Consider the following 25,201-nt stretch of genomic DNA (forward strand, 5'->3'; position numbering starts at 1 on the left):
GAGCATCCAGATTGGACAACCGGGGAGACCCGAGGCCAGAGGCCTCCTAAGTACCAAGTCCTTTTCCCAAGCAAACATTCATTTCCCCTTCAGCACAAGGTTTCTGAAACTTCTTTGGCCATGAACCTTGTTAACAACGTATTATATGTTATATATACTTCAGTATTTACCATGTACACAATTGGTATAGAAATATCATAAACCTTTGGCTCCTGTGTGCAAACTATGTGGCTTTTTCTTTTATTCTTTTTAAAAAGTTTTATTGCTAAGTAGTTTTTCAGAGGTTACAATTCCATAAATGAGGTTATGAGTGCAATGCATGTTGATCTCTGTCACCCGGTCCATGGTCCTCCTCTATCATTCCCCCCTTGCGATCCTACCCTCAATCTTCTCCATTCTTTAAATGCTGGATTTGATCTCTTATATTGATTTAGACTTACTCACTAATAGACCTTGGCTAAAGTTGGGAAATCACTGCTTTAAGAAGAATGTCCTTGGGCTGGGAATATGGCCTAGTGGCAAGAGTACTTGCCTCCTATATATGAAGCTCTTGGTTCGATTCCCCAGCACCACATATATGGAAAAACGGCCAGAAGGGGCACTGTGGCTCAGGTAGCAGAGTGCTAGCCTTGAGCGGGAAGAAGCCAGGGACAGTGCTCAGGCCCTGAGTCCAAGGCCCAGGACTGGCCAAAAGAAAAGAAAAAAAAAGAAAAATGTCCTTAGAGAAGGGAAAGAAAAACAGGGCGTAAGATATCACAAGAAATGTACACACTGCCCTACTATGTAACTGTACCCTTTTTGCACAACACCTTGTCAAAAAAATTTGTGTTCAATTAATAAATAAATTAAAAAAAGAAGAATGTCCTTATAAATTAAGACATACATATGAAAACATAGATGAGGTCATGTGCATATTTATGCACACAAATTATCTAAAATATAGCATACACGGGGGAGGATTCCAATAGTGTAACTCCCCTGAACAGTTAACGTACAGTTGAAATAAACTAAATGAGTATTAAGAAGCTGAAACATGTCTTGTCAGTGAGGGGCAAGGCCAGAGGAGGGGGCAGATGGAGGGAGGAATGGTGGGTGAATGCAGTTGTAATATTCAACGTGCATATGTGAAAGTGGACCTAGGTAAATTGAGGGCATAGATGGGATTGATACAGATTGGGCAGATTGATGAAAGGCGTGACACTGATCAAGATGCATCCTACTCATAATCTGACTTGTGGAATTGAAACCTCTTTGTACAACTACTTAAATTTAAAAAAAATAAAAAGAATATCTAGAAAAAATAGAATATCTAAAAAAATAGAAGAATGTCTTTCTAGAGTATAAGATACAGGAATGTGAATCCTTTTGAAGTTATGGACTTGGTCACTTGGCAAGAATCAAGCGCCTTTGCTTTGAACATATACGTTGAGCTGAACTCTGATGGCTCAGGCCTATAGTTCTTGCTGCTCAAGAGGTTGAGGTCTGAGGATCTCATTTTGAAGCCAACCTGGGCAGGAAAGCCTGCCAAGACTCAGTTAACCACCAAAGAGCCAGAATTGAAGCTATGACTCAAGTGGCAGAACCTCAGCCTTGAGTGGAAAAAGCTAAGGGGCAGGGCCCCAACATACACACACACACACACACACACACACACACACACACACACACACACACACACCATTGAACATCTCTAAAAGGAAGGCATAAGTATTTTCCAAAACATTACATAGCTGTCAAATCTCCAACCACTAAGAAGCTCTTGCTGCTGGGCAGGAGTCTCAAGCTGCTCTGCCTAGAATAAAGGCCAAATGGGCTTCCTGGGCCTAAAGGGGCTCTTGCAGCCCCCAGCTCCTTTTTCTTCCCTGTGCTCTCTGGCTTCCGGCAACCCCATTCAGGACTGTGACAGAAATGGTCACAGGGGCATGCAGGGACATGTGTGGAAAGGAGAAAAGCTGGGTGAAAGAATAGGTGTTAAGAGTGAATAGCTTAAGATAACTCAATGAAATATGCATACCAAGAAGGCTTTTCAATAGACAGTGGATAACAATTTTATTAATCTACTCTGGCTGCCAATTCACCATAGACTGAGTGGCTTATAAAGAAGAAAACATTTAATTCATACATTTCTTCCCTTTCTTTTTTTTTTTTCCTTCTTCTTCATTGTGTTTGAGCTCAGGGCCTGGGCATTCATTGTCCCTTAGCTTTTTTCACTCAAGGCTAGGATTCCACCATTTGAGTCACATCTCTACTTCCAGTTTTTTGGCAGTTACTTTGGAGATAGGATTCTAATGGACTTTCATGCCTGGGCTGGCTTCCTGGTTTGTAGATAGTGAGTTCTCAAAGGACACAAATCTCATCCATGGGAGCTTCACCTTCCTGACCTAATCACTTCTCAGAGGACCTACTTCTCAGTACTATGGCCCTGGGGATTAGGTGTTAGAATATGTATGCACTGAGGGTGGAGGCAGATATAAGAATTCAGTCCATAGCATCAGGCCTAGAGATTATGAGGGTGGACCAGACTAGAAAAATAAAGTCATCATATTCTGGAGTGAACTTGGAGAAAGATTAATTGGTCCAGGACCAGATCTAGGTGAACTGTTCATACTGTCTGGATTCAGTTTTCTTATCTCAAAAAAGAAAGCTGGACCAGAAAAACTCTGATTTTCTCCCAGGACATTCTTTGCAGTCAGTCTTTGAATAACTCATACCTTCCTTTCACCCCTTAAACTAGAACTTCCTTTCACCTGCTTAACTAGGACTTTCTTCAAAGCCAAACATGGAGAGTGACAGCCTCATTGGGGACTAAAAGGAGAGCCTATAAAATGATGAAGAGGTCAGGCTTCGATGGCTTATGCCTGTAATCCTACCTACTCAGGAGGCTGAGATCTGAGGATCATGGTTAGAAGCCACCTCAGCCAGGAAAGTTCATGAGACCCTTATCTCCAGTTAATCACCAAAGCCAGAAGAGGCGCTGTGACTCATGTGGTAGTATGCTAGCCTTGAGCAAAAAAAAAAACAACTCAGAGACAGTGCCCAGGCTCTGAGTTCAAGCCCTAGGACTAGTGAAAGAAAGAAAGAGAGGAGGAGGAGGAGGAGAGGAATAAGGAGGAGGAAGAGGAAGAGGGAAGGAAGGAAGGAAATGAGGGAGGAAGGAGGGAGAGAGGGAAGGAGAAGGGAAGGAAGGAAGGGAGGGAGAGAAAGAGGGCCGGGAATGTGGCTTAGTGGTAGAGTGCTTGCCTAGCATGCATGAAGCTCTGAGTTTGATTCCTCAGTACCACATAAACAGAAAAAAGTAGACGTGACACTGTGGATCAAGTGGTCGAGTGCTAGTCTTGAGCAAAAGAAGCTCAGAGACCATGCCCAGGCCCTGAGTTCAAGCCCCAGGACTGGACAAAAAAAAGGAAGAAGAAAGGAAGGAAGGAAGGATGGAAGGAAGGAAGGAAGGAAGGGAAGAGAAGAAAAGAGAGAAGAAAAGAAAAAATGAAGGGGCTGGATGGTTTGTAGATAAACATCCCTCTACATTCCACTGCTAGGGACACCCACACAAAGATCTCCTTATGACTTAATCTGAGATCTGAGGATTATAGTTTGAAACCAGTCTGGGTAGATAAATCCAAGAAATTCTTATCTCCAGTTAAACACCAAAAGCCAGAAGGAGAGCTGCAGCTCAAATGGTGGAATACTAGCCCTGAGCAAAAAAGCTCAGGGACAATGTTTGAGCCGTGAGCTCAAGCCCCAGGACCAACATACACATACAGAGAAGCGGGGGGGGGGGGGTGGTTGAGGGCAATTAAAATTAATTTCTCCTTTACAAATAGGATTGCAAATTACCCTAAAATATTACAGGCTATATAGGCTGTCTCTACAGTTACACATTTTACATGGTGAGCAAGCCACAGGGGAAATCAGAGGCATTTGGAGATGCTTGGGAACTCTCAGGGCAATGACAGACCACAACCTGCCTTCCCATAAAGGACACCGAGTTCCAGCCTCGCTAGCCTGCAGCTCTGAACTAGTGTGGCAATCTATCTTCTTCTGTCTCCCACCTCACAGATTTATGAGCTGTATAATGGTGGTTCAGTGCCTGTGACCTATGAAGTTGAGACCAGCATGCTGTCCCAGGTTCAGGAAAAAAATTTCGACCACTCCATCTTCTGCTGCCTCAACCCCAAAGGGGAGATCCAGCCAGGTACCATGGCTAGGATCCTGTGGATCTTCTCACCCATTGAAGCCAAGACTTACACAGTGAGCAGCAGCCTGGGAAACAGAAGGCTGGGGCTTCTTCACCCGACCCCTCTCTGACCAATCCCTACTCCACCCTTTAACTTCCCAGGTGGACGTGCCCATACACATCGAGGGGTGGAACTCAGCCCTCATCCGCTTCCAGGGAGTGGGCTATGACCCCAACGTCATGGGTAACACAGCCCCATTCCACAACATCTGCTCATGGGACACCAGCTCTGTACCGTATAGGCTGATGATTCCCGGGCAGGTGAGGAAAGAGTTGGGGGAGGCCTGAGGTCTTGGCGGGGGTGGGGGTGGGGAGGCTTACATCGCCCATGGTGGCCAGTACAAAGGGCTGGGGAGGCCATAAGATGGGATTGAAGAGGGTAGGGAGGCGAGGCCGGAACTCTCCTTGCTTCACGAAAGGCTTACCCTGCCATCTAGTGCCCGCAATGTTCCTGCTCCAGCCTCTCCACCTGCTGAGGGGCTTCATTCACAGCCTCTTCACTGGGCAGAGGACTGGGATGTTAGAAGGGCCAGAAAGACGGCGTCTCGTTCTAATTATTATCTTCATACAGAATAGTACCTCTCCTGAATCTAGAAGGATGTTGCTTTAAAAAAAATCGGGTCATTAATACCATCTTTAAGTCATATAATACTCATTATTGCAAGCCACCCATCCACCCAGCCATCCAGCTACCCATACATGCATCCACCATCTACCCATTAACCCACACACCACTTACTGATCTATGTATCCATCCTACCACTATCCATGTGTATAGCCTTTCATTTGGACCCTCATTGGATTTCTACCCCAGGATGAGCACGAAAAGGCTAGAACCCCTCAGGGTCTGGACAGAGAGAAAGGACCCTTTCTGTGTGATCCCAGTCTTTCCAGATACTCTTGCAACACAGCTCCTATTCTGTGCCCAGTGGAGATGCCAGCAGTTCCTCACTCACTCATTTATAACTATCCACTCAAGATTCAAATTACCATAGTTTTAGTTCCGCCTTCTCTAAACTAGTTCTGATTCAACCTCTTCCCAAGCTTCTTTTAACGGTTCGAATCATAGGCTTTCGAGTGAGGCTGTCTGAGTTCATCCCAGATCTGCCTTCACAAGGCGTTTGGAAAAAAGTTACTTACGTTCTCTGAACCTTAGCAACATGTATGTCAAATGGGGACAATCGTAGTTCATACGTCATAAGTCCATTGAGAGGACCCCATGCAAGGGAAACATCTAACACAGTACTTGTTGAAAATGCAGAGAAAGGGTAGTGGTTGTACAGTTATTGTTTCCTTACCTCCCAACATTGCTGCTATGCTGTCTCCATCCACAGGTTGTCTTCTTGTCCCAGTCCCATATCCCCTTGGGAAACATCCCTGTACAGAGCAAGTGTAGCCGCATGCTCTTCCTCAACAACACCTCCAAAAAGGAAACAATCTTCTTCTCCTGGCAGCCAAGCTCCATAGACTTTGGGCAGGTGAGCATCTCCTGTACCTCCAGATTCGGAACCTCCAGCAGGGCTTGCAATTGATCCTCCCGTGCTCCATCTCAGTCCACCCCATCTCATCCCATCCCACTGCCTCCCATTTTGTCCTGTTTCATCCCATCCCATCCCTGTCCCACCTTGACCCATGCTATCCCACGCCTTCCTGTCCAATCCCATTCCCGTGAAAGCCTAACGACCCCCTCCCCGAATCAACAGATCTCTGTGGATCCCATGGAAGGGGAAATGGCTCCTGAAGAGACCGTCCCGTTTGTGGTGACCCTGCAGGCCTCAGTGCATGCCAGCTTTTATGGCGTGGACCTGATATGTAAGGTAAGTACCGGCCCGAGAGAGACAGATGGTGATGAAGACGCAGTGTGCAGTCCTGGGGTTGGATTGGGCCCTGAGATCTCTAGACTCTCCAGAGAGAGAGACAGAAGTCAGTTCTTCCATCCAGCAAGCTCGATGAGACACTCCAGACCTTCTCGCCTTGTGCTGGGTCCAGGTATATCGGCAAGAACTCATGCGGCAGTACCACAGGGAGTTACAGGAATGGGAGAATGAGAAGAAGCGGCAGGAGGAGGAGTTCATCATCACAGACAGGAAAGTGAAGGTGAGGAGGGCCACGGGGCTTACCAGACGCACAGAAGTAGTTAGCCGAGGTAGTCCTCCTTGCAAATCTCCCCAAGAGATTGGATTTCACTCACTGGACTCAGCCTAGTATCTCCGTAGCTGTCCCAGGTCATGTGGGGTTAGAGAAGGCCGGCTGTGATTCCTAGCTGCGGGTAGCAGGATTCCATGAGTGGCTGCTAGGTACTGGGGCTGGCAACACAGGGAGGGATATACAGAGCTCTTCTTCTGAGGAAAGGCATTGTGGCATAGTAGCTTTGAGAGAGGCTTTGGAAACAGAACATCCAAGTCTGATTCCTTCCTTGATTAGCTTCATGATAACTCAGAGGAGGACTCGTGAGGCAAGACTGGCCATGAACTGCTCATTGTTAAAGCTGAGTAATTGGACAATAGAGGATTCTTTTTGTAGCATTTTGCCCCCCTTTAATAAATGCAAAATAAAAGCTCAAAAATATTTTAAGGGCTGGGGATATAGCCTAGTGGCAAGAGTGCCTGCCTCGGATACACGAGGCCCTAGGTTCGATTCCCCAGCACCACATATACAGAAAACGGCCAGAAGCGGCGCTGTGGCTCAAGTGGCAGAGTGCTAGCCTTGAGCGGGAAGAAGCCAGGGACAGTGCTCAGGCCCTGAGTCCAAGGCCCAGGACGGCCAAAAAAAAATATATATATATATTTTAAGTTATTCAAGGTGGTTCTTTCTTGTCATTCTAGCTATTTAAGAGGCTGAGATCAGGAGGACCACAGTTTGAAGCCAGCCCAACAAAAAGTCCATGAAACCTCTAGCTCAGTCAATAAAAGTCTAGGTGTAGTACCACACTCCTGTCATCCCAATGACAGTCTAGGTTGTTCCCAAGCAAAAAGCAAGACTCAAGAAATAACAACAACAACAAAAAAAGCTAGAAATCTTCCTAGCAAGCTCAAGGCCTTGGGTTCAAACTCCAATGTTGCCTAAATCCATATAAGTACATACACCTACATGTATAAACATTTATTTTTTTTTTTGTGGCCAGTCCTGGGCCTTGAACTCAGGGCCTGAGCACTGTCCCTGGCTTCCTTTTGCTCAAGGCTAGCACTCTGCCACTTGAGCCACAGCGCCACTTCTGGCCGTTTTCTATATATGTGGTGCTGGGGAATCGAACCCAGGGCTTCATGTATACAAGGCAAGCACTCTTGCCACTAGGCCATATCCCCAGCCCCATGTATAAACATTTATATACTTTAGAATGTGTAAAGGCACTTATCTACTTACCTGTATATATACATATATGTGTGGATTGAATGAGCTAATGCACATGAAATGCCTTTCCCAAAGTAGCACCCAGTGAACAAGCCCTAAATACCAGCTGTCTGTGTTTCCAGAGTGAGAGCAATAGTAAATACAAAACAGAGCTTTGACCCGTCCCTAGTCTCCTGGCCTGTGTCCGTGCTAGTGTTCTTGCCCATCTCTGTGTCCACCACAGGGAGACCCCAGAAAGGTTTTGCCCCCTCTGAAGTTCTTCCCTGCTGCGAATGCCAATCTCTCCTCGGGAAAGCCCAGGGAGGGCCTTCCCAATCCAGTCTCCATAACGCAGGCTGTGTTCTAGTGCCCCAGGAGACAAGAACAAGCACCTCTGGGGCAGCCTGCCCACATTTGGTGGTGTTTCCTTTTCTTTCACTTAGCTGAACAGATTTCCCTTGTCATCAGGAAGCGCTTCCCTAGGGAAGATTCTGGAAGAGGGTGGGCGAGGGGAGGTGGGAAAGACCAAGAAGGCAACAGAGCCTAGTCCTGGTGAGCAAGAAGGGCAGAGAACGGGCTATGGGCCGGGTCTCTCATATTCTAAGCAAGGATCTGTCTGCTTCTGCAGCCGAGAGCCTTTTGTACAGCCTGTGAGCCCGTGAGGAGGTACAAGGTGAGGAGGGCTGGGACCTCCTTGGAATGACCTGGGAAAGTCTGTGCTCACTCCCAGAGATACCCCGAGCCCCCTGGCCCAGCCCCTGGGAAGGGAAGAAAATGACAATGGGTGAGACCCCACCCCTGTGTGGCCCCAAAAGACCTTGTTAGGGGGCTAAGTCAAGGGTGATGAAAATCAGTGATGAAAACACACCCCCTCCCCACCCCCACCCCCGTCGTCATCCATGTCTTTCCCAAAGACGCTGCCCCCCATCACAAACCAGCAACCTTCCAGCCGCCCTGCCAGCTGGAACCTGCGGATGATGAAGGAGGAGCCACTTTGGTTGTGCCCCCAGCCACCCACGCCAGCCATTCTCTGCCTCAGCCTCACTGCCCGAACCCACTCCATTGACTACTACCTGACCAACTTCTTCTCCGAATTTCCCCGCCACTTCTTGCACTGGTGAAAGCTTGGGGAAGCAGGGATCACCCCATTCCAGACCAGGGGATGCCCAAACCCAAACCTTGGGTGAGGGCTGGGGTGAGTGCAGAGGTAGCGAGACTTACTGGGCACCATGAGACCCAAGATGCCACCACTGCTGCTTAGGCCTTTATAAAGAGGAGGCCAGAGAATCGGTAGGGAGCCTACCCAGGACTCCTGCCCCATTTTGTTCCTTCCTTTGTCAACTCAGAGCCCTGCACAACATGAAGGGGTGAGCTCCTAGTTCTGTATTTGCATTAAACCTTGGGGTGCCTCCACAGCATTTATGTCTTCCTGCCTGGGTGCCTACCACCATGGCTTGTGCTCCATTGTGGTGGCTTGCCCAGGTCACTTAGAGTGTCATGGCCTGCTCCAGGGAACCGCCGAAGAAGAAAAGCCTCGGGGAAGAGTCAGAGGCTTATGAGGAAGAAGCTGTCACTGAAGAAGAGGAGCCTATCCCCAAGCAAATGAAGCAACTTCTCGTTGACTGCCTTACCGCCATCATCAGGTACCTACCACTTCTGGGCCTTCATCTTCTCCATCTCAGCTCTTTATCTCAGTCATCAAAGCCCCTAAAGTGGGGTTTCCTTGGAGGGTGGTGTTTCCTCTCATCTGTGTCATTCTGACATGCTGCCCATGCCTGTATCATGTCCTTCCTATTCATGTCTAAGAATCTATGAAGCTCCATGATGCTTTCTCCAAGGGCATCTATTTTTACCAACAGGGGCTAGGCTCTTTTCACTTAGCATCTGCAGGTAAAAACAGACAAGAGCTGCTCTTTGGGGAGCCCTGAAAGCCAGGGTTTCTCAGGGAGCTGCAAGGCAACCCCCTCTCCTTCATTAAAGCCCATGTCCTCCTTCCTGCCACCCAGGGGCCTTCTGGAAGACAGGAACTTTCATGAGGCTGTGGATCAAAACCTGGTAGAGGAAGTGCCCTACTTCTGCCAGTTCTGGAGTGAGAAATCGGCCCAGACCATGGCCCCTTACAGCAGCCTGTACTTGATGCCAATCATGTCCCTGACTTCTGTCCAGAAGGATCAAGGGATGGTAAAGAAGGAAAGAGAAGAGGAGGAGGAGGAAGAGGAGGAGATGGAGGAAAAAGAGGAGGAAGAGGAGGAGGAAGAGGAAGAAGAGGAAGACATGGAAGAGGATTATGAGTTTGAAAAGCTGGAGGCGGAGGAAGAAGAGGTAGAGGGGAAGGAAGTAAAGTTGACCTGGATGGGAATTGAGCCTGTGCTACAGCAGTCCCAGCAGTCTCTGCAGGGGCAGTGGAAGCAGAACCTGAAACTCATGATGAAGGAGGAGCAGGAGCAGGATGAGAAAGAAGCCATTGGAAGGTGAGACCCCAGGCCTGGATAATGGGCAGGAGAAAGCTCCTAGATGGCAATGATACTTTGAGGTTGGCGCCTACCTGTGCCAAATCTTTTTATAACTCAGGATCCTGTGACATTATATTGGTAGCTTAAGTCCTGAATTGGGAAGTTTGTTGGAAAACAACAAAACTGAGCTTTATTTTCTGTGTGAGCCTGCTCATATAGTCTTCAAGGTCTCTTCAAGTGGGTATCTTCCAAGGGCCTCCTCTGCCTCCCCGGATACATTCTGTCTGTTTGGGGATTCCCTACACCCCCACACAGCTCCTCTGCATCCTGGTCACCACTCCTTCCAGACCTGACACTAGGGTGTCCACACTGCACTGCCTGGGCTCTTGCGGGGATTGGCTACACCGTGATCTCTTCCAGCCACAAGTGGAGCATCCACCGAGTTGAAGCAGCAACGTCCCCACCATGTAGGGGGAGGTGGAGTAGGGGAGTCCAGTGAGCAGCCGTGCAGAGCCTGCACCCAAGGGGTAACCGAGGGACCCATACGCAGGCCCTGGGGGCCCCCCGGATAATAACGTGGGTAACCCCCCCTCCCCTTTCCAGGCTGCCTGCCTTCGCCAACCTGCAGGAGGCGCTGTTGGAGAACATGATCCAGAACGTCCTAGTGGAGGCCAGCTTCGGGGAGGTGGTGCTCACCTCGCGGCCGCGCATCATCACCCTGCCGCCCGTGAACGCGCCACCCCCGAGGTGAGGGCCCGGGACCGCGCTGGAGGGGGGGCGCGCGCACGCACGCGCCGTGCGCACCGCACCCGGAGGGAGGGGCGGGAACGCAGCCAGGGCACGGCGTGCGCGCGCGCGCCTGGGGCTCGGAAGCCTCATCCGCCCCCTCCCCTCCCCCCCCCCCCTTACCCCGGGCTTTCTGTTTTTCAGGACCGACGTGCTGCCGTCGCCGCTGCCACCCGAGCAGCCAGCGGAGGAGGCGTCCAGTGTGGCCGCCGACCCCACGACCGAATCTTTGCCGATGTCGCCACCCGCCTCCTCCAATATTCAGCCCTAGATGCCTCGTCCCCCTTTCCGACCCCCACCACCACCCCAGCCCCCGTCAGTAAAGCATCTGGCCTTTTTTCTGTCTGCTTGAACTTTATTTTCCGGACCCAGGGAAGGGGGCGCGGGCTCTGAGAGGGGCGGACCCGGTGAGAGAGGAGAAAGGCTAGAAGGATGCGCTCCGCAGCTCCCCTCCCACCACAGGGCGCTTCGCCCCAGACGCGGCTGGCCTTGGCCCCGGCCCCCTAAACTAAAGCCTCGATCAATCGGTGGAAAAGGTGGCCACAGAAAGTGGTTCCCCATCCATCCCATCCCCCCCCCCACCCGTGTTTGCTTGACTTCCTTGGATGCGCTGCTAAGAGGTTAGGAAGGAAGGGAAGTTGAGGCACGCAGCCGAAGGTCAGGAACTAGGCTCTGGGGTGAAGGTCACGGTCACTGCTAGACAGCTGATCACAGACCCTACCGGGCAACTCAGGTGTTGAACCCATCTCCAAACTAGACCTTCCGCCTTTCCCTCCCTAAAGAGACAGCCACCCACCTCTCCGTCCTCCCCCTCCCCTCCTCCCCACACCCCCACACCCCCCCCCCCGCCGCCGCCGGGCAGCCTCTGTCCTCAGCTCCTCCCCGCCCCGAGGCAGGTGGGTGGAAAAGTGACATCTGGTGTTGTTCCAGAGGCGCCCGGGTCCCCAGCACCCTCCCCTCCACCCCCACCGCCAAGGCCTCGTCGGAGGAGGGGAGGGCGCTCCGCCTTCGTGAGTCAATATTTGCCCCGAGCAAATGGGCGCCCGGACAGGTGTGCGAGTGTGTGTGTGTGTGTGTGTGTGTGTGTGTAGGGGCGGGCACAGAAGTGGCAGTATAAAGAGTGTGCTGAGCCCGGGCTCAGGCACAAGCTCCGGGGCGTGGGCTGGGGACCAGGCCAAGCTGGGCTGGGCACGGTGGAGGGAGCTGGGAGGCCGGGAAGCGAGGGGCGGGCCAGGTGTGCAACTGCGACGTGTCAGCCACCGCGGTGCGCAGGTGAGGGCGGCGGAGCCCGGCGCGCGGCCCTGCTCCCTCCGGAGGAAGACCGGATCGCTCCCCCCCGGGCCCTCCGCTCCCGCCCCGCGACGAGCCCCTCGCACAAACCGGACCTGAGCGTTTTGTTCGTTCGGCTCGCGTGAGGCTGGGGCGGCTTCTCGGCACCGGTTCCGGGGCCGGCCAACCTGATCGCCACGCAGGCAACTGCCAGACGCCGCCGCCGCCACCATATGGGTCGCTGCTCTCCGGGGAGATCCGGCTCCCACCCGGCCACCCCCGAAAGCCACCAGCCACGCCCGCAGACCGCCCCGCCGGCTGCCCGGCTCTCGAGCTGGGTCCTGCGGGCTAAGCGGGTGGCGGAGGAGGAGGAGGAGGAGGCGGTGGACCGGAACAGATGCTCTTTTGGAGGTGGAAATCTGGTTTCTAGCCCAGTTCTGTCTCGGAGTCTTCTGTGGCCTTGGGCAAGTCGTTTCCCAGCCTCTAGGTTTTTCCACTTGTACAATGGGGAGTGGGGGGGGGGGCGGGTGTTACCAAATCAACTGTAAGAGGGGATCCCCAGCCTCCATATCCTAGCTCCTGGCCTTCCTTTGAACTTCTTGACAGGGAAGATGAATGCCTTTCAGGGGGTGTAGCCAAAGGTGTGAACTATGGGGAGTCTAGTAGGCGCCTCAAGCTTAGGGCCTCCATGGAGATTCAAATTCACCTCTGGTCTCTGGTGACATCCTGAGACTTCACTTCGTGCCTCCTACCTGGTTCCCCTGCCCGCCCTCCTCTCTTTTTTCAGTCCAAACATGTCCAAGACAGATATTGCAAAGAACCAACACAGAGTCCCCCAGACACAGGAGGTCACCCCCCTTTCAATTTCCATAATTCTGGATGCCTTCAGCTGTGGGGAGCCATGTCTAAGCAGCCCATAGCTCCGGAGAGTCTGTGGATCATAAGTCATCACTCAAACCTGGGGTAGACCATTCCTTATTCAGTTACCCAAAATGCTGTGACTGAGGCCTCCAAAACCCAGACACCTGCTGGAGGAGCCCAGAACTGAGAAGTCCACAAGGTCTGCCTGGCTTTAAGCTGGTCCGGGGCTCAGTGTGTCTTGTGACTCCAGGTAGCTTCTATTCTCCCCTCTCCAGAATGTATGATGGTGCTGAGTCAGCCCCCAGAGAAGAGGACCAGTTCTAGGTGGGGAGTAAAGGAAGGTTTCTTCAACAGCAATAAGGAGCCTCGGTGTCCTCTTATGATAAAAGAGCATCACATGGGGACCAGTATGTGTACCCCCATGCAGGTAGAGGTGACCCCTAAATGTTCCTGGGGAAGTACTGGCTTGTCCCCTCCATCACCACTCACTCTACCACCCCACCCTTCACCCAGCTACCCAGAGGCCCTACAAGATCTTCTGAGGCCCTCTGGGGTAGTAGTGAGGTGACCCTGCTGTCCCTGTGCTAGTCTGGGGAGAGGGCAGCCTCTTGGTGGAACTGTCCCAGGAGTGAGGGAAGATCTGCAGGTCCCTTTCTGGATGTGGGAAGCCCCTATCCTGGCCTCCCCGAGGACACTTCGGTTTGGGGCCTAGCTGTTCCTTTTAGCCTGGGGCTGATTGGCCTGGCCTGAGCTGCTGCTTCCACTCCGTGTCTAGAAAGGAATCTACTCCCCTCCCCCCAGTGATGGCAAAAGGCTAGAGCTCGCCTCCTGCTGGGACTCCAGGTCTTGGGGGTGCACCAGCTGGTCTCCTTTTATATGGTTCCCCCCAATACACACACAGGGAACAGTCCTTGGAGGAAGGGTGGCAAATAAAAATGAGGCTGGGACCTACCCTGGTGATAGAGGTTACTACCGCTTCACCGGGGCCTTTTCCCCCAGCCCTGCACCCCTACCCATCCGGAAGACCCGCATTTCCTGGGTGTTAATGGGGATCAGATCGGTCCTCCACATCCCTCCTCCCCTGTAGGACAGGGGTGGAGTCTGGCAGGCCCGCAGGTGCTGGGCTGGATGGGAGTGGGGGAGGGTGCTCAGCAGCTGGTGTGCGGGCAGCCCCTCCCCCCTCCCAGCTCCCAGCCCGGAGCCTGCTTCCTGTCTTCCCTGTCAGCACCTTAGCTGGGGGAGGGGACAGGTAGTAGGGGGAATGGAAGAGAGACTGAACAGTTGTCATGCAGCCTTGGGGAAATCGGAAACAGCCTAGGAGAAATAGTAAAATGGAGAGGAGGGAAGGATAGAAGGAAAGAGACACGGGCACAGCTCAGAACACATGGGAGTGAGATGCACAAGTGAGCGTTTAGAGCCAGTGAGGGTGAGACCTAAAGGGAGGCCAGAGGAAGAGAGAACCAGAGAGAAGACTGGAAAAGAGGGACACACACACACACACACACACACACACACACACACACACGGAGAACACACGAGTAGGAACTGCAGAGAGGTGAGGGATTAGAGGTTGAGGTATGTAGAGGAAGAGGGAGCTATGAAAACATACTGGGGTGCAGAAATTACCCCCAATAGAGGACCTAGAGGTAGCCTGCAAGTGAGGACAGCTAGGGCTGGAAATGCAGTGGAATGGGGGGTCGGTGATGTCCCCGTGTTGGGAAATCAGTCACCTGCCATTAAAAGACAAATTGGAATTGGTCTAGGTTTCTGCCCTGGTTGGATACCGAGGGTTATGAGTGATGGGCATAGATCTGCCTCCATCTCTCCTCAGGTCACAGCTGGACAAGCCAACAGCTGGGGCAGCTGCCCTCCCTCCGCCCACTCGATGACTGCCCCGGCCTTGGAACCTCTTGGCTTGGAGGCTGCTCAGGCTCTGTGTGAGAGCAGGGAGACTTGACCGTGGATGGTGGGGATTCATACCTAGGTGCTAATCCCCATCCAGCCAGGGCAGCACCGGAGCCTTGATGACCTTCTTGGAGATTAATCCCCATGGAGACCGCACGAGCGCTCGCCCCCTCATTCTGGCTAGGCCAGGTGGGTGGCTGGGTGGGGCAGGCAGAGGCTGGGGAGGGAGGGGAGTATTGCTCTAGGGCTGGCAGGCCCCTGCAGAAGCAACGGGCTGCTTAATGTACAGGCGAAAGCCCGAGGCCTCCAGACCTGACTAGCTAAAATGTTGACCACTTACAGAGCCAAGAAAAGCAGTGGGGGCAGAAGACAGCTCTTCAGTTCCACACCCCAGCATTCCTTCCTGGAGAGCAGAGACCTGCTCTGACCCCCTCAATCCTAGCTCATGAGCACAGTGGTTCCTTTGCTGGCTTCTCTAGGGCAAAGGTGCAAAGGAGGGTACAGATCTGCCATGCTGGCTGCCCCCACTCTCCCAACCCAGCCCCGGGGGTGGTGGAGAGAACCAGTAACCAAAGTGGCTAGAAATCAGCAGAGGACAACAACAGTAACCGCCCCTATTTGTTGGGTGACTAGTACAGGCTGTTTTGTGTTCTACATGTGTGTCAATATTCACAATAGCCTTTAGACAATTATTCCCATTTGATAGAAGGAAAAGCAGAGACGTAGAGTACAAGGGCATCCAACTTACAAGCTGAGATTTGACCTCAGGAAGCAGGTTCCTCCCCCATGCCCACTGGAGAAGCCCTTCAATGCCTATGGAACTGCAGCATGTGGCTGCGTGTGAAAGGACACTGCTCAAGTGTATGAGTCCCCATCTCCCACAGTGCCGGGCACAGAATACATCTCACTAAATGTTTGAAGACTAAGTGAGTGAACAAATGTCTGTCCACACAAAAGCATGATGCTGAGGTGTTCTGTTCTATATGTGAAACACATGGGATCATCCCCACGATTCTGACACTGTGGGTGACTGTGTTTCCATTTGTTTGTGATCCTGTGTGGTGTCCTCTCCCTGTGAGAGCCTTGTGGCTGGGGCCTACATGAGCAGGTGGTGTGCTTTGGGTGGCCAGTTCCTCAGCACTAGCCAGGGGCAGAGAAGAGGGGCTCTGGAAGATGGGGTTTGGAAGAGGACAATGGGTCTGTGGGGGTTGGGCTCCCTCCTTTGCCTGCCTGAACCGGGCTACTCTCCCTGCACAGAGCTATCTCTGTCTCCCTGGAGACCAGGCTTGCACTGCCCCAGGGAAGGAGTTCATCTGCCTGTTTCCAGAGCTGACGTGGGGCAGGGACTGGGGAAGCATGGCTGGAAAGGAGTGGCTGATGGGACCAGGATGGCTGAGGGCACCATTCACAGAATTTGCATCTTCAGTTTCCAAAGCCTAGATCATTTCCCTGTGAAATGAGGGGAAGAGGTGGGAGCCGGCTGTCCTGAGATGATATTGTCTATCATCGCCTCCAAACTGCCCAGGAGCACTGACAAGACTGTTCGTGGACTAGGATTCCACATGGCATGGCGCTTCTCTGAGGCCTCTCGGGGACTTTAATGGGATGGAGGCCGGAGTGGGAGCTCAGGATTGGCTTTCTTTGTAGGCTCTACACATCCCCACATGGGAAGAGGGTCTGGTTGGAATCACTGAAGGAACCAGGCTTGAGTCTGTGAGGGTTTCTCAATGGCATCTTCCAGGTTTGTGAGAGACTGGTGTGTGCGAGGCAAGTTGGGAGTGGTGGTAATGTTCTGAGATTTCTCTGTCCGCTCCAAAGGTCCATATTGAGATAGACGGGATGGGCTCCACACAGCGATTCTCTGAGGTTGCTGAGATCCCTATGTGATCTGGGGGTGCCTTTGAGATCCAGACCTGAGAGTGCTGGGGGTTTTCTACTTCCCTCCCTTCATGCTGGAAGGCTGAGCCTGTGGGTGTCGAGGGGATGGTGCTGAGCTAGCAAACAAAGCCACCTGGGCATCTATCCTTCAGGAAGCTCCGAGAGCAACTGAGCTGGGAAAACAAACAGGAACAGCTGCTGGGGATGGGAGGGGGGACAGAAGCAAGAGCTGGACTAGCTGGATGGGAAAGAGGATGGGAGGGGGGCACCGAATAGAAAAGGAATCATCCCATGTCCCATTTTGGCACACCAGCGCCCTTCCTGGGCTCTCTCCGTGGCTCCTTCCCGTTTTTGGTGATGAGGAGAGCTAAAAGCAAGGAAGGCCTAGGGCCCTGAGAGGGCTTCCGGGCTGGTGGCTCTTCAGTTCTGAGAGAACAGGCTGCAAATACAACTAGACACCATGGAGTGGTGGGATCTGGATACTATTTCCCTAATAAGGAAAATGAGGTACAGAGAAGTGAGAGGCTGGTTAGTGTCAGGATTAGAACTTTAGAAGCGGGCGGGGGGGGGGGGGGGAAGGGGGTCTTCTCACATTCCCCACTCAAATCCCTGACCTGGATCTCAAGGTGACCTTCCTTCACCTATCTTCTCTCAATGTCTGTCTCTGCCAGTTTCTCTCAATCTTTCTCCCTGGCCCCCTTCTCCCTGTGGAATACTGTTGTCTGACCAATACCCCTTGTACTGGAAACGTCCCACTTCTGGAAACAGTAACAAAAACTGCCTCGGAACAAACACACCGGGCCAGGGTCACAGACAAAGCGAATGCACAATCTGACGCATTTGCTAGCCTGCTAGGCGCCCCTCCAGACTTCAAACCCTCCTTCACCTCTGGTGTGCAACTTTTCAGCCAGTGAGGACGGGCTATGCCTCCTGGTGGCCATCTCTAGAATTGTTGGATGGAAAGGGGAGAAGGAAAACCGTGGGCCTGACTCTTGCCATGCTCACACTTGTGAAACAGAGCTGGGGGCAGGGACACCAGGGGTCCAAAATTGGCTCTTGGCTCAGCCTGTAGTTAGCATCCTGCCTCGTGATTTGGGTAAAACTATACCCCATTTGTGTTTGTCCAGCGTATTCCCCCAAGGAACTGTGCAATCAAAGCCCTAGTCAAACCCATCCAAAGTTGTTCCATTTCTGAACCATATCCTTCTAACCCGAACACCGCCCCCCAGCCCCGCTTCCTAGTAACCCAGAACTTCAGGAGTCAGAAGTTAGTGGGATGGGTAAACCCTCCCCACTTCCACTGGAGAGTTTCCTCTGTAACCCCTTCTCACTGGCATTTGGCTCACACCTGACCATCAATTTGTTTACTTACTTGACAAGTTTTATTGTGTGCCTACTATGTATCTAGCACAGTGTTAGATTTGAGGACGACCACAACAAGGTAAACAGTCCTTGCCCCTGTGAGCGGAGCTTACAATCTAGCAAGGGAGACACTGAAACACCTGTAAACACAAGCTTTTTTTAATGTCTTGAGCTGGCACTAGGGGTTCATGCCTGTAATCCCAGCTATTCAGGAGGCTGAGATTTGAGGGTTAAGGTTTGAAGGCAGCCTGTGCAGGATAGTTCATGAGACTTTGACCTCTAAAAAGCCAGAAATGGAGAGGTGACTGTAGTGGTTAAGAGGGGAAAAGGTGAGGAACAGGGCCCAGGTCCTAAGTCTAAGCCAGGACTGGAACATGTTCAAAGCTGTCTTTACAGAGTGATAAATGCGAAAGAGAAAACAGGATGATGTGGTGGGTGGCAAGAGTGCCAGGAACTGATTATCATCCAGGAGTTGACAGAGCAGTTAGCCCTGCCAAGATCTTAGGCCTGACATTGCAGGGAAAACGGGCAGCAAAACTCTAAAGGCTTAATGTGGGAGTGGGCTTTGAGGACTGGGAGAAAGGATCTCAGGCAGCATGGCCACTCTTTCAGGAGCTGGTCAGGGAGCTCTTTTAGTCACAAGACAGCATGGGTGTGGCAGAGCTCTGGCTCTGGATTCAAAGTCTGAGGTCTACTCACTGTGACGCTGTGAGTTGGGACAAGGCCCTGCACCTCCTAGCAGGCTCCATGTTCACTTCTGCACATGCAAACAGGCCTCACGGCACTGTTCTGGATCTATAAAGGAAGCACTTGGCTCAGAAGAACAACCAATTATTAGTTCCTACTTGCTCTTCACACTTCTGCTGGAATCTCTCTCTCTCTCTCTCACACACACACACACACACACACACACACACACACACACACACCAATTTAGAAGAAAGCCTTTGTGCCTACTGGACAGCTGCCAGTGGTGAAGTTTCTTTCCCGGAGCTATCACTTGGGGGGAGGGGGTCCCCAGCCTTTTCCCTATACTTGTATCTACCCCCCCCCCCCTCACCACACATGGCACTGGGGTATTGGGACAAGACTTAAAGGCCTTTGGATGAACACTTCTGCTGGACCACTTAGCTGTAGACACCTAGGCCAAGTCATGGACCCCTCTGCCCAGGCCTCTGCTCCTCCCTCTGGGAAATGCAGGATAGAGACAGTGCCCGCTTCCTGGTGTTTAGCGGACATCTCTCGTGGGAAGCCTGAACAGAGAGAGCCGGGCCTACACTGAGCACCCAGTAGTAGGGGCCGGGTGAAGACTGGGGTCGCACACGCGGGACCCTGGCAGCGTCGTGAGTCAGGGGTAGGAGCGCGAGGTGGCCATGTTCTCCCCTCCAGCCGTGGCTACCCCTCCCCTCTTTGCTCATTACGATTCCTAAACCCAAGGTGGGGCAAGAAAGCCTCCGGGGCTCGGTGGTTTCTGCGCTTCGCGCCACCTCGCGGCGAGGCCCGGCCACTGCCCGACCTCGGGTCCCAAGGACTGGGGAAAAGTGGAGAGCGAGCGGCCTGAAGGTAGTTTGGGAAGGAAGGGGTCGCCAGGGGTCTGGATACATCGATCTTCCAGGGAGAAGAGGCCTGAGAGGCTCGAGGAGAGTTGTGGGCGGAGGGCCGACCACCAGCGCCACCCGAAAGAAGGCTTTCCACCTAGGGATGAAGATAGGCGGGGGGGGGGGGGGGGGGGAGGGGAAGGTCGTTTAGACTTTAGGAAGAACTTCCGCGCTACGTCGGGGAGCACGAGGCCGCAGCGGGTCAGCGAGGCTGGGAGGCTCCGGGGCCCGAGAGAAAGGAAAGCGCGGAGTCAGCCCGGGGGCCCGGCGGGCGCGCGTTCTGCGCTTCAGCACTTTCCGTTGTCCTCGCCGCCGCCTGGGGCCAGATCGGCAGCTCCAGCAAAGCCCCTTGGCTCGCCGGGGCAGACCCGAGCGGACCAAAGCCGGCCCGCTGAATCAGCAGCCGCTCGGCCCGCGGGAGAGGGAGCGGGGCGGGGGCTCGGGCTGGCTATAAAGCCCCGCGCGCCAGGCTCGCGCGCAGCCTCTCCATTTTCCCTGCGTGCTGTGCGCTCGCCCACCCGGTGACTACCCGGGGCGGGGGCGGGCGAGCTGAGGGAGAGCCTCCCCGGGCCTGATCCAACCCCTGGGGCCCTTGGCACCCTATTGGTGCTGGGCAGGCTTTGGCTAGGTGAGAGCACGGTGCGCCCTTCTCATCCCCAGCAGCCATGAGCAGCGCCCCCGTGCCGGGCCCGGCGCCCGCGTGCCTCACGCTCTGGGACGAGGAGGACTTCCAGGGTCGTTGCTGTCGGCTGCTGAGCGACTGCGCCAACGTCAGCGAGCGCGGGAGCCTGCGCAGGGTGCGCTCGGTCAAGGTGGAAAGCGGCGTGTGAGTGATCCCCCGGCCCCAGCGGGACCGGCCGGGCCCGGTGCGGGAGTCCGGCTTCCATCTCCAAAGCCCTGAGACAGACTCACCCATGGGGGAAATCTCTCGGAAACTTCCCATCTGTCTGCATAAAAGGTTCTCAGTGTGGTGACCTTGTCCCCCAAAGTTTTTCTCTAAGCAAAGTTAGCTCCTCGCTTCCACTAAACAAACTAAAAACAAAACAAAACAAAAAAAAGCAACAAAAAACCCCTAGTCTTCTGGAGCCCGGATTGGAGTTCTGGGGAGAACGGAGGCCCCGTTGCTGATACCGCGGGCTCGGAGACCGGGTGCCTCCTTTATGCAGGTCGTCTAAATCTGTGAAGTAGGAGAAGTGTGGTCAGGTCATCTATGTAACCTGAAAATCTTCTTCCCAGCCCCTCAAAGCTCAGATAAGTCAGCCTCAGGAAAGGCTGCCTGGCCGGCAATGGTTGGGGCTGCGTGTCAGTGTCAGGGGAAGGCTCTGTCTGGGGTTGGAAAACAGGAGACTGGGCTTTTTAAATCTTTTCATCCACAGCAAATGGGGGGTGGAGGGGGGAGAGGAAGGAATGAGGCTGGGCAGATGCCTCCCAGCTCTCCTTCTCTTTTCCCAGATGGGTGGCCTTTGAGTACCCCGACTTCCAGGGACAGCAGTTCATTCTGGAGAAGGGAGACTACCCTCGATGGAGTGCCTGGAGTGGCAGCAGCGGCCATGCCAGCAACCAGCTGCTTTCTTTCCGGCCAGTGCTCTGTGCGGTGAGCACAGCGTGCTTCCCCTCCTCCCGTGCCTCCTAACTCCAAGCACCCTAAAGGCCATTTACCCTGCCCTAAGGAGTGTAAACAAACCCTTAGATGGCTGGTATACAATTACTTCCCAGAACTAGAGAGGTTTCTGAAAATTGTGGTTGAGGGAACAAGGCCAGAACCCTGGAAGTCAGCACCACGGACAGTGCTAAGACATGAAAGTCGGAAGGGCACGATGGCCCTTCACTCTTAGAACCAGGCCTCTGCCACTGAAGAGTCCTGGGAGGTTGGGGTGGCTGCTGCTAGCCCCATATACACACGGGTGCGGAAATGGGGCTCGGAAGGGCAAAGTGACTTCTCAAGGTCACAAAAGAGACTAGGACTCAAAGGATCCAGGCTGAGGTGTGTTGGAAAGGGGGGCCTCACTATGCATTTTTGCTTGCTTAGGTATTGGTAAATCCTAGGGCTGCAGTAGAGAGCAGAGGACACAGGTCAGCTTCTCTATTCCAACAGGCTGAGGATCAGGAAGACCCTGGCACTAGGGAAGGCAAGACACAACCAATGGGATGCCCTGGCCTGTCTGCTCTGTGTCTGCCTTCCAGTCCTCCTTAGCTGGGCCTTACCGTGTGTCTGGACCGATGGACAGGACACTAGCTAGTCAATGAGACTCTCAGAGGACTGCCTGGGCAAATGGGTCAGACTTCTCACAGAAGCTCTGATTTTTTTTTTTCTTTCTGAAAAACAGCCCATGTCACAAAATGCCTTCTAGTCCTGACCTGAACTTTTTTTTGAGGGGTGGGGATGGGAGAAACAGGCCAAAGGTGAATCTGCGAACGTCCTTTTGGAGAGCCTGACCACTCCATCCCCTCACCCATATGCCTCAGAACCACAGTGACAGTCGAGTGACACTGTTTGAGGGAGAAAATTTCCGTGGCTGCAAGTTTGAACTCAGTGATGACTACCCGTCACTGCCCTCCATGGGCTGGACCAGCAAGGATGTGGGTTCCATCAAAGTCAGCTCTGGAGCGTGAGTCCCGGCACTGGAACAGGGAGACAGGAAAGAGCAGGGAAGTGGACAGGGTGCTAAGAGTCGTGGAAGAGAGAGACTGGGAGTGTGGGAGCAAGTGGGAGGATGGAGAGGAGGTAATGGAGAAGAGTGTGGGGAATGGAGGAGGAGGGGTTGGGCACCTGGGTGGGAGACAGGAAGAGGTGGGCGACAGGAACCTGGAACAATGGCAGGTCAACTTTCCAGATAGGCCAAGCTGGAGCTGGGGTTGAGAGTTAAGATGCAAGGACTACTAAGAGGGCATACATAAGGTGGGTTCGGAGCCCACTGACCACTGTTTCCTCCCTGACGCAGATGGGTGGCCTACCAATACCCAGGATACCGAGGCTATCAGTATGTATTGGAGCAGGACCGGCACAGTGGCGAATTCCGAACCTATGGTGAATTCGGCACACAGGCCCACACAGGACAGCTGCAGTCCATTCGAAGAGTCCAGCACTAGCTTCCACATCTCCAGCCACCTACCCTAGGAACCCTCAATAAAGGTGCCTGAAACTGCCTGCCCCTCTTACCTACCTCCTTCAAGTCTTACTCTGTCTGTCTGTGAGCAGCGCATGCCTGCGCTGTGATGCTGGGGATGGAACCCAGGGCCTTGAGTACACTAAGGAAGTGCTCTCTCGGGCAACCTGACTCTCCCTCAGGCGCCAGCACCTTTGTCTAACAAGCATGAACTGGGTGTGGGTAGGCGCCAATGAGGTTGAAACAGCTGGTTGAAGTCATGAGGATCCTATTATATACAACCAATGCACACCCCTCCCTGTTAAAGGCCTACCAACACAGCCAGGGGTACTGCAAGCGCAGATGGCACCTTTTCCATCCTCTAGATGGATGGATGGACACATCCACACACAGTGGAATTGCAACCTACACACACACCCTGAGCCAGGTACACACCGTGAAGACAGAATTTGATTACCCTGTGGCAATGTTCTGTCAACGTTCGTTTCTAGTATGTAGGCCATTTTCTAGCCTTAACTTCATCCTGATTCCCCATCTAATCAAGGAAGGCTACCAACCTCTTTAAATGGTTGCCTTTCCTCCATTCTCAGAAGAGCAATTACTTGGAGGCTCCACTGTCTCTCATGTTTTTCTGAGGGAGGGATCTTTGTTTCTATGAGCTCAGTCCCAGACCCTTCGAATAATAATAATCTTGTGATATTCAACTCCACCATTTCCAAGCCCTTCCTTTCATCTCCTCTAAACTTGTCATTCTTCTTACCCTTTAGAGGATGAGTGAGCTGGAAAGGCCACCCCTCTAACACTGACTGACATAGAGCCTGGGTTCAGGGGTCTGGGGAGAGGCTTGCATCATTGTGATGATGCAGTCCCCAGGAGTCTAGCCAAGCAAAGTTTGGCAGCGCCCCTTTGGGAAGAGCCCCGGACCATAAGTTAAAATACCTGGTATACATTACATAGCATCCTTGAGCCTCAGTTCCTTCTCCTGTACAGTGAAGCTACTGGTCCCTGCCTTCTGTGTTGCAAGGAATCAATTTTAAAAAAAAAAGCCCTGGGCTGGGAATATGGCCTAGTGGCAAGAGTGGTTGCCTCCTGTACATGAAGCCCTAGGTTCAATTCCTAAGCACCACATATATAGAAAATGGTCAGAAGTGGCACTGTGGCTCAAGTGGCAGAGTGCTAGCCTTGAGCAAAAAGAAGCCAGGGGCAGTGCTCAGGCCCTGAGTTCAAGCCCCAGGACTGGCAAAAAAAAAAAAAAAAGCCCTTGAAATGTATGGAAGAGTACTGGGGCAGCCAATGTAGGGCCTTCCTGCTCCTGTCCCTCCATGGGTCTTGGATTAGGTCAGGGGACTAAGGGACAGAGCTCTAGACAGGATATGAATTCTTAACACTTGGTTGGACTTCTGAGTCCATGGGCCCTGTCGTGTTTGATACTCTGAATATCATCCATTGTTTATTTTGCTAATGAAGAAACTGGGGCTTATTGATGTCACGCCCTTACTTGGTGACAACAAGGTTTGAGCACAGGATTCCTGATGCTTAATTCAGGCTAAGTCAAGGCTGACCTGAGCTGTGGCTACCAAAAGCTTCCAGCTTTAGCAGAGCCCCAAGCATCAGCGAGCCTAAACTTCCTGGGTGGCCATTCCCTTGCAGATGGTAATAGTAACAAGAACTAAATATATAACACCTGTTATAAATACATCACGAGTATCATTATCATTCTATACACAGGTATTTGAATCTCCATTTCCCAGCTAGGAAAAATAAAGTACAATACAAATGCCATGCGACTTTTCCCCAAAGCCATAGAAATGGGAAACAGGTGAATAGGAGTTGTAGTGGCTTCAGAGCGGGTAGCCCGCCTCCCTGCTGCCTCCTTCCGGGAGTAGGGAACAATGGGAAACTGGTTATTTCTCCTCCGCTGAGCTCCCGCCCCAGTTTCCAGGATGGCCTGTGGTTGCTGGGAAGAATCAATAAGATGACTTCAGGGGCTGAGGGGGACCCTGAGCAGGGCACGGATCTCTGGGTCTCAATTTCTCCCTCTGCATGAAGAGTGGGTTGGGCATGTTAATATTTGCTGTAGCTTTTGCCAGCATGGATCTTTTCAGCTTTTCCAGATCCAAGGGTTAAGTCTGCTCCCCACATCTATCATCCATAGGCAGCTAGACTGTGGTGGTCAAGAGACCACAATGTTTGCACCTCTTCTCATTCTGGGCAGGCCACTGGTGCCTAGCAATATGATGTGGAGGAAGTAGAGGAGGGACACCTTTCAACACAGACTTTTACCAATACCCACCCCCTTCAGGCTGGGCACAAAGCCTGAGCTGTAGACCCTTGCTCTGCAGAGAGCTGGGATGTCTGGGTAAACTCCTCCAGAGCACCATCTTCAACCTCAGCCTTCTGCTGAGAGCTTTTGGTAAG

General features: G+C 52.6%; 2 protein-coding genes across 2 annotated transcripts; both read left to right on the top strand.

Annotated features, from left to right (window-relative positions):
* The first annotated feature begins 5,918 nt into the window (after positions 1–5,918).
* Positions 5,919–12,424, top strand: LOC125350832 (cilia- and flagella-associated protein 65-like). The gene is made up of 11 exons (XM_048345731.1): positions 5,919–6,051; positions 6,224–6,331; positions 8,193–8,237; positions 8,479–8,681; positions 9,076–9,207; positions 9,571–9,745; positions 9,944–10,035; positions 10,621–10,764; positions 10,948–11,040; positions 11,734–11,813; positions 12,276–12,424. The coding sequence occupies exons 1-11, from the start codon at positions 5,953–5,955 to the stop codon at positions 12,422–12,424; spliced, it is 1,320 nt and encodes a 439-aa protein (XP_048201688.1). The 5' UTR covers positions 5,919–5,952.
* A 7,704-nt stretch (positions 12,425–20,128) lies between these two features.
* Cryba2 (crystallin beta A2) lies at positions 20,129–22,808 on the top strand. The gene is made up of 5 exons (XM_048344163.1): positions 20,129–20,197; positions 20,340–20,502; positions 21,129–21,270; positions 22,143–22,285; positions 22,619–22,808. The coding sequence occupies exons 2-5, from the start codon at positions 20,342–20,344 to the stop codon at positions 22,764–22,766; spliced, it is 594 nt and encodes a 197-aa protein (XP_048200120.1). The 5' UTR covers positions 20,129–20,197; positions 20,340–20,341; the 3' UTR covers positions 22,767–22,808.
* The last annotated feature ends 2,393 nt before the right edge of the window (positions 22,809–25,201 follow it).

The sequence above is a fragment of the Perognathus longimembris genome, chromosome 4 (assembly GCF_023159225.1).
Source record: "Perognathus longimembris pacificus isolate PPM17 chromosome 4, ASM2315922v1, whole genome shotgun sequence".
Taxonomy (NCBI): domain Eukaryota; kingdom Metazoa; phylum Chordata; class Mammalia; order Rodentia; family Heteromyidae; genus Perognathus; species Perognathus longimembris.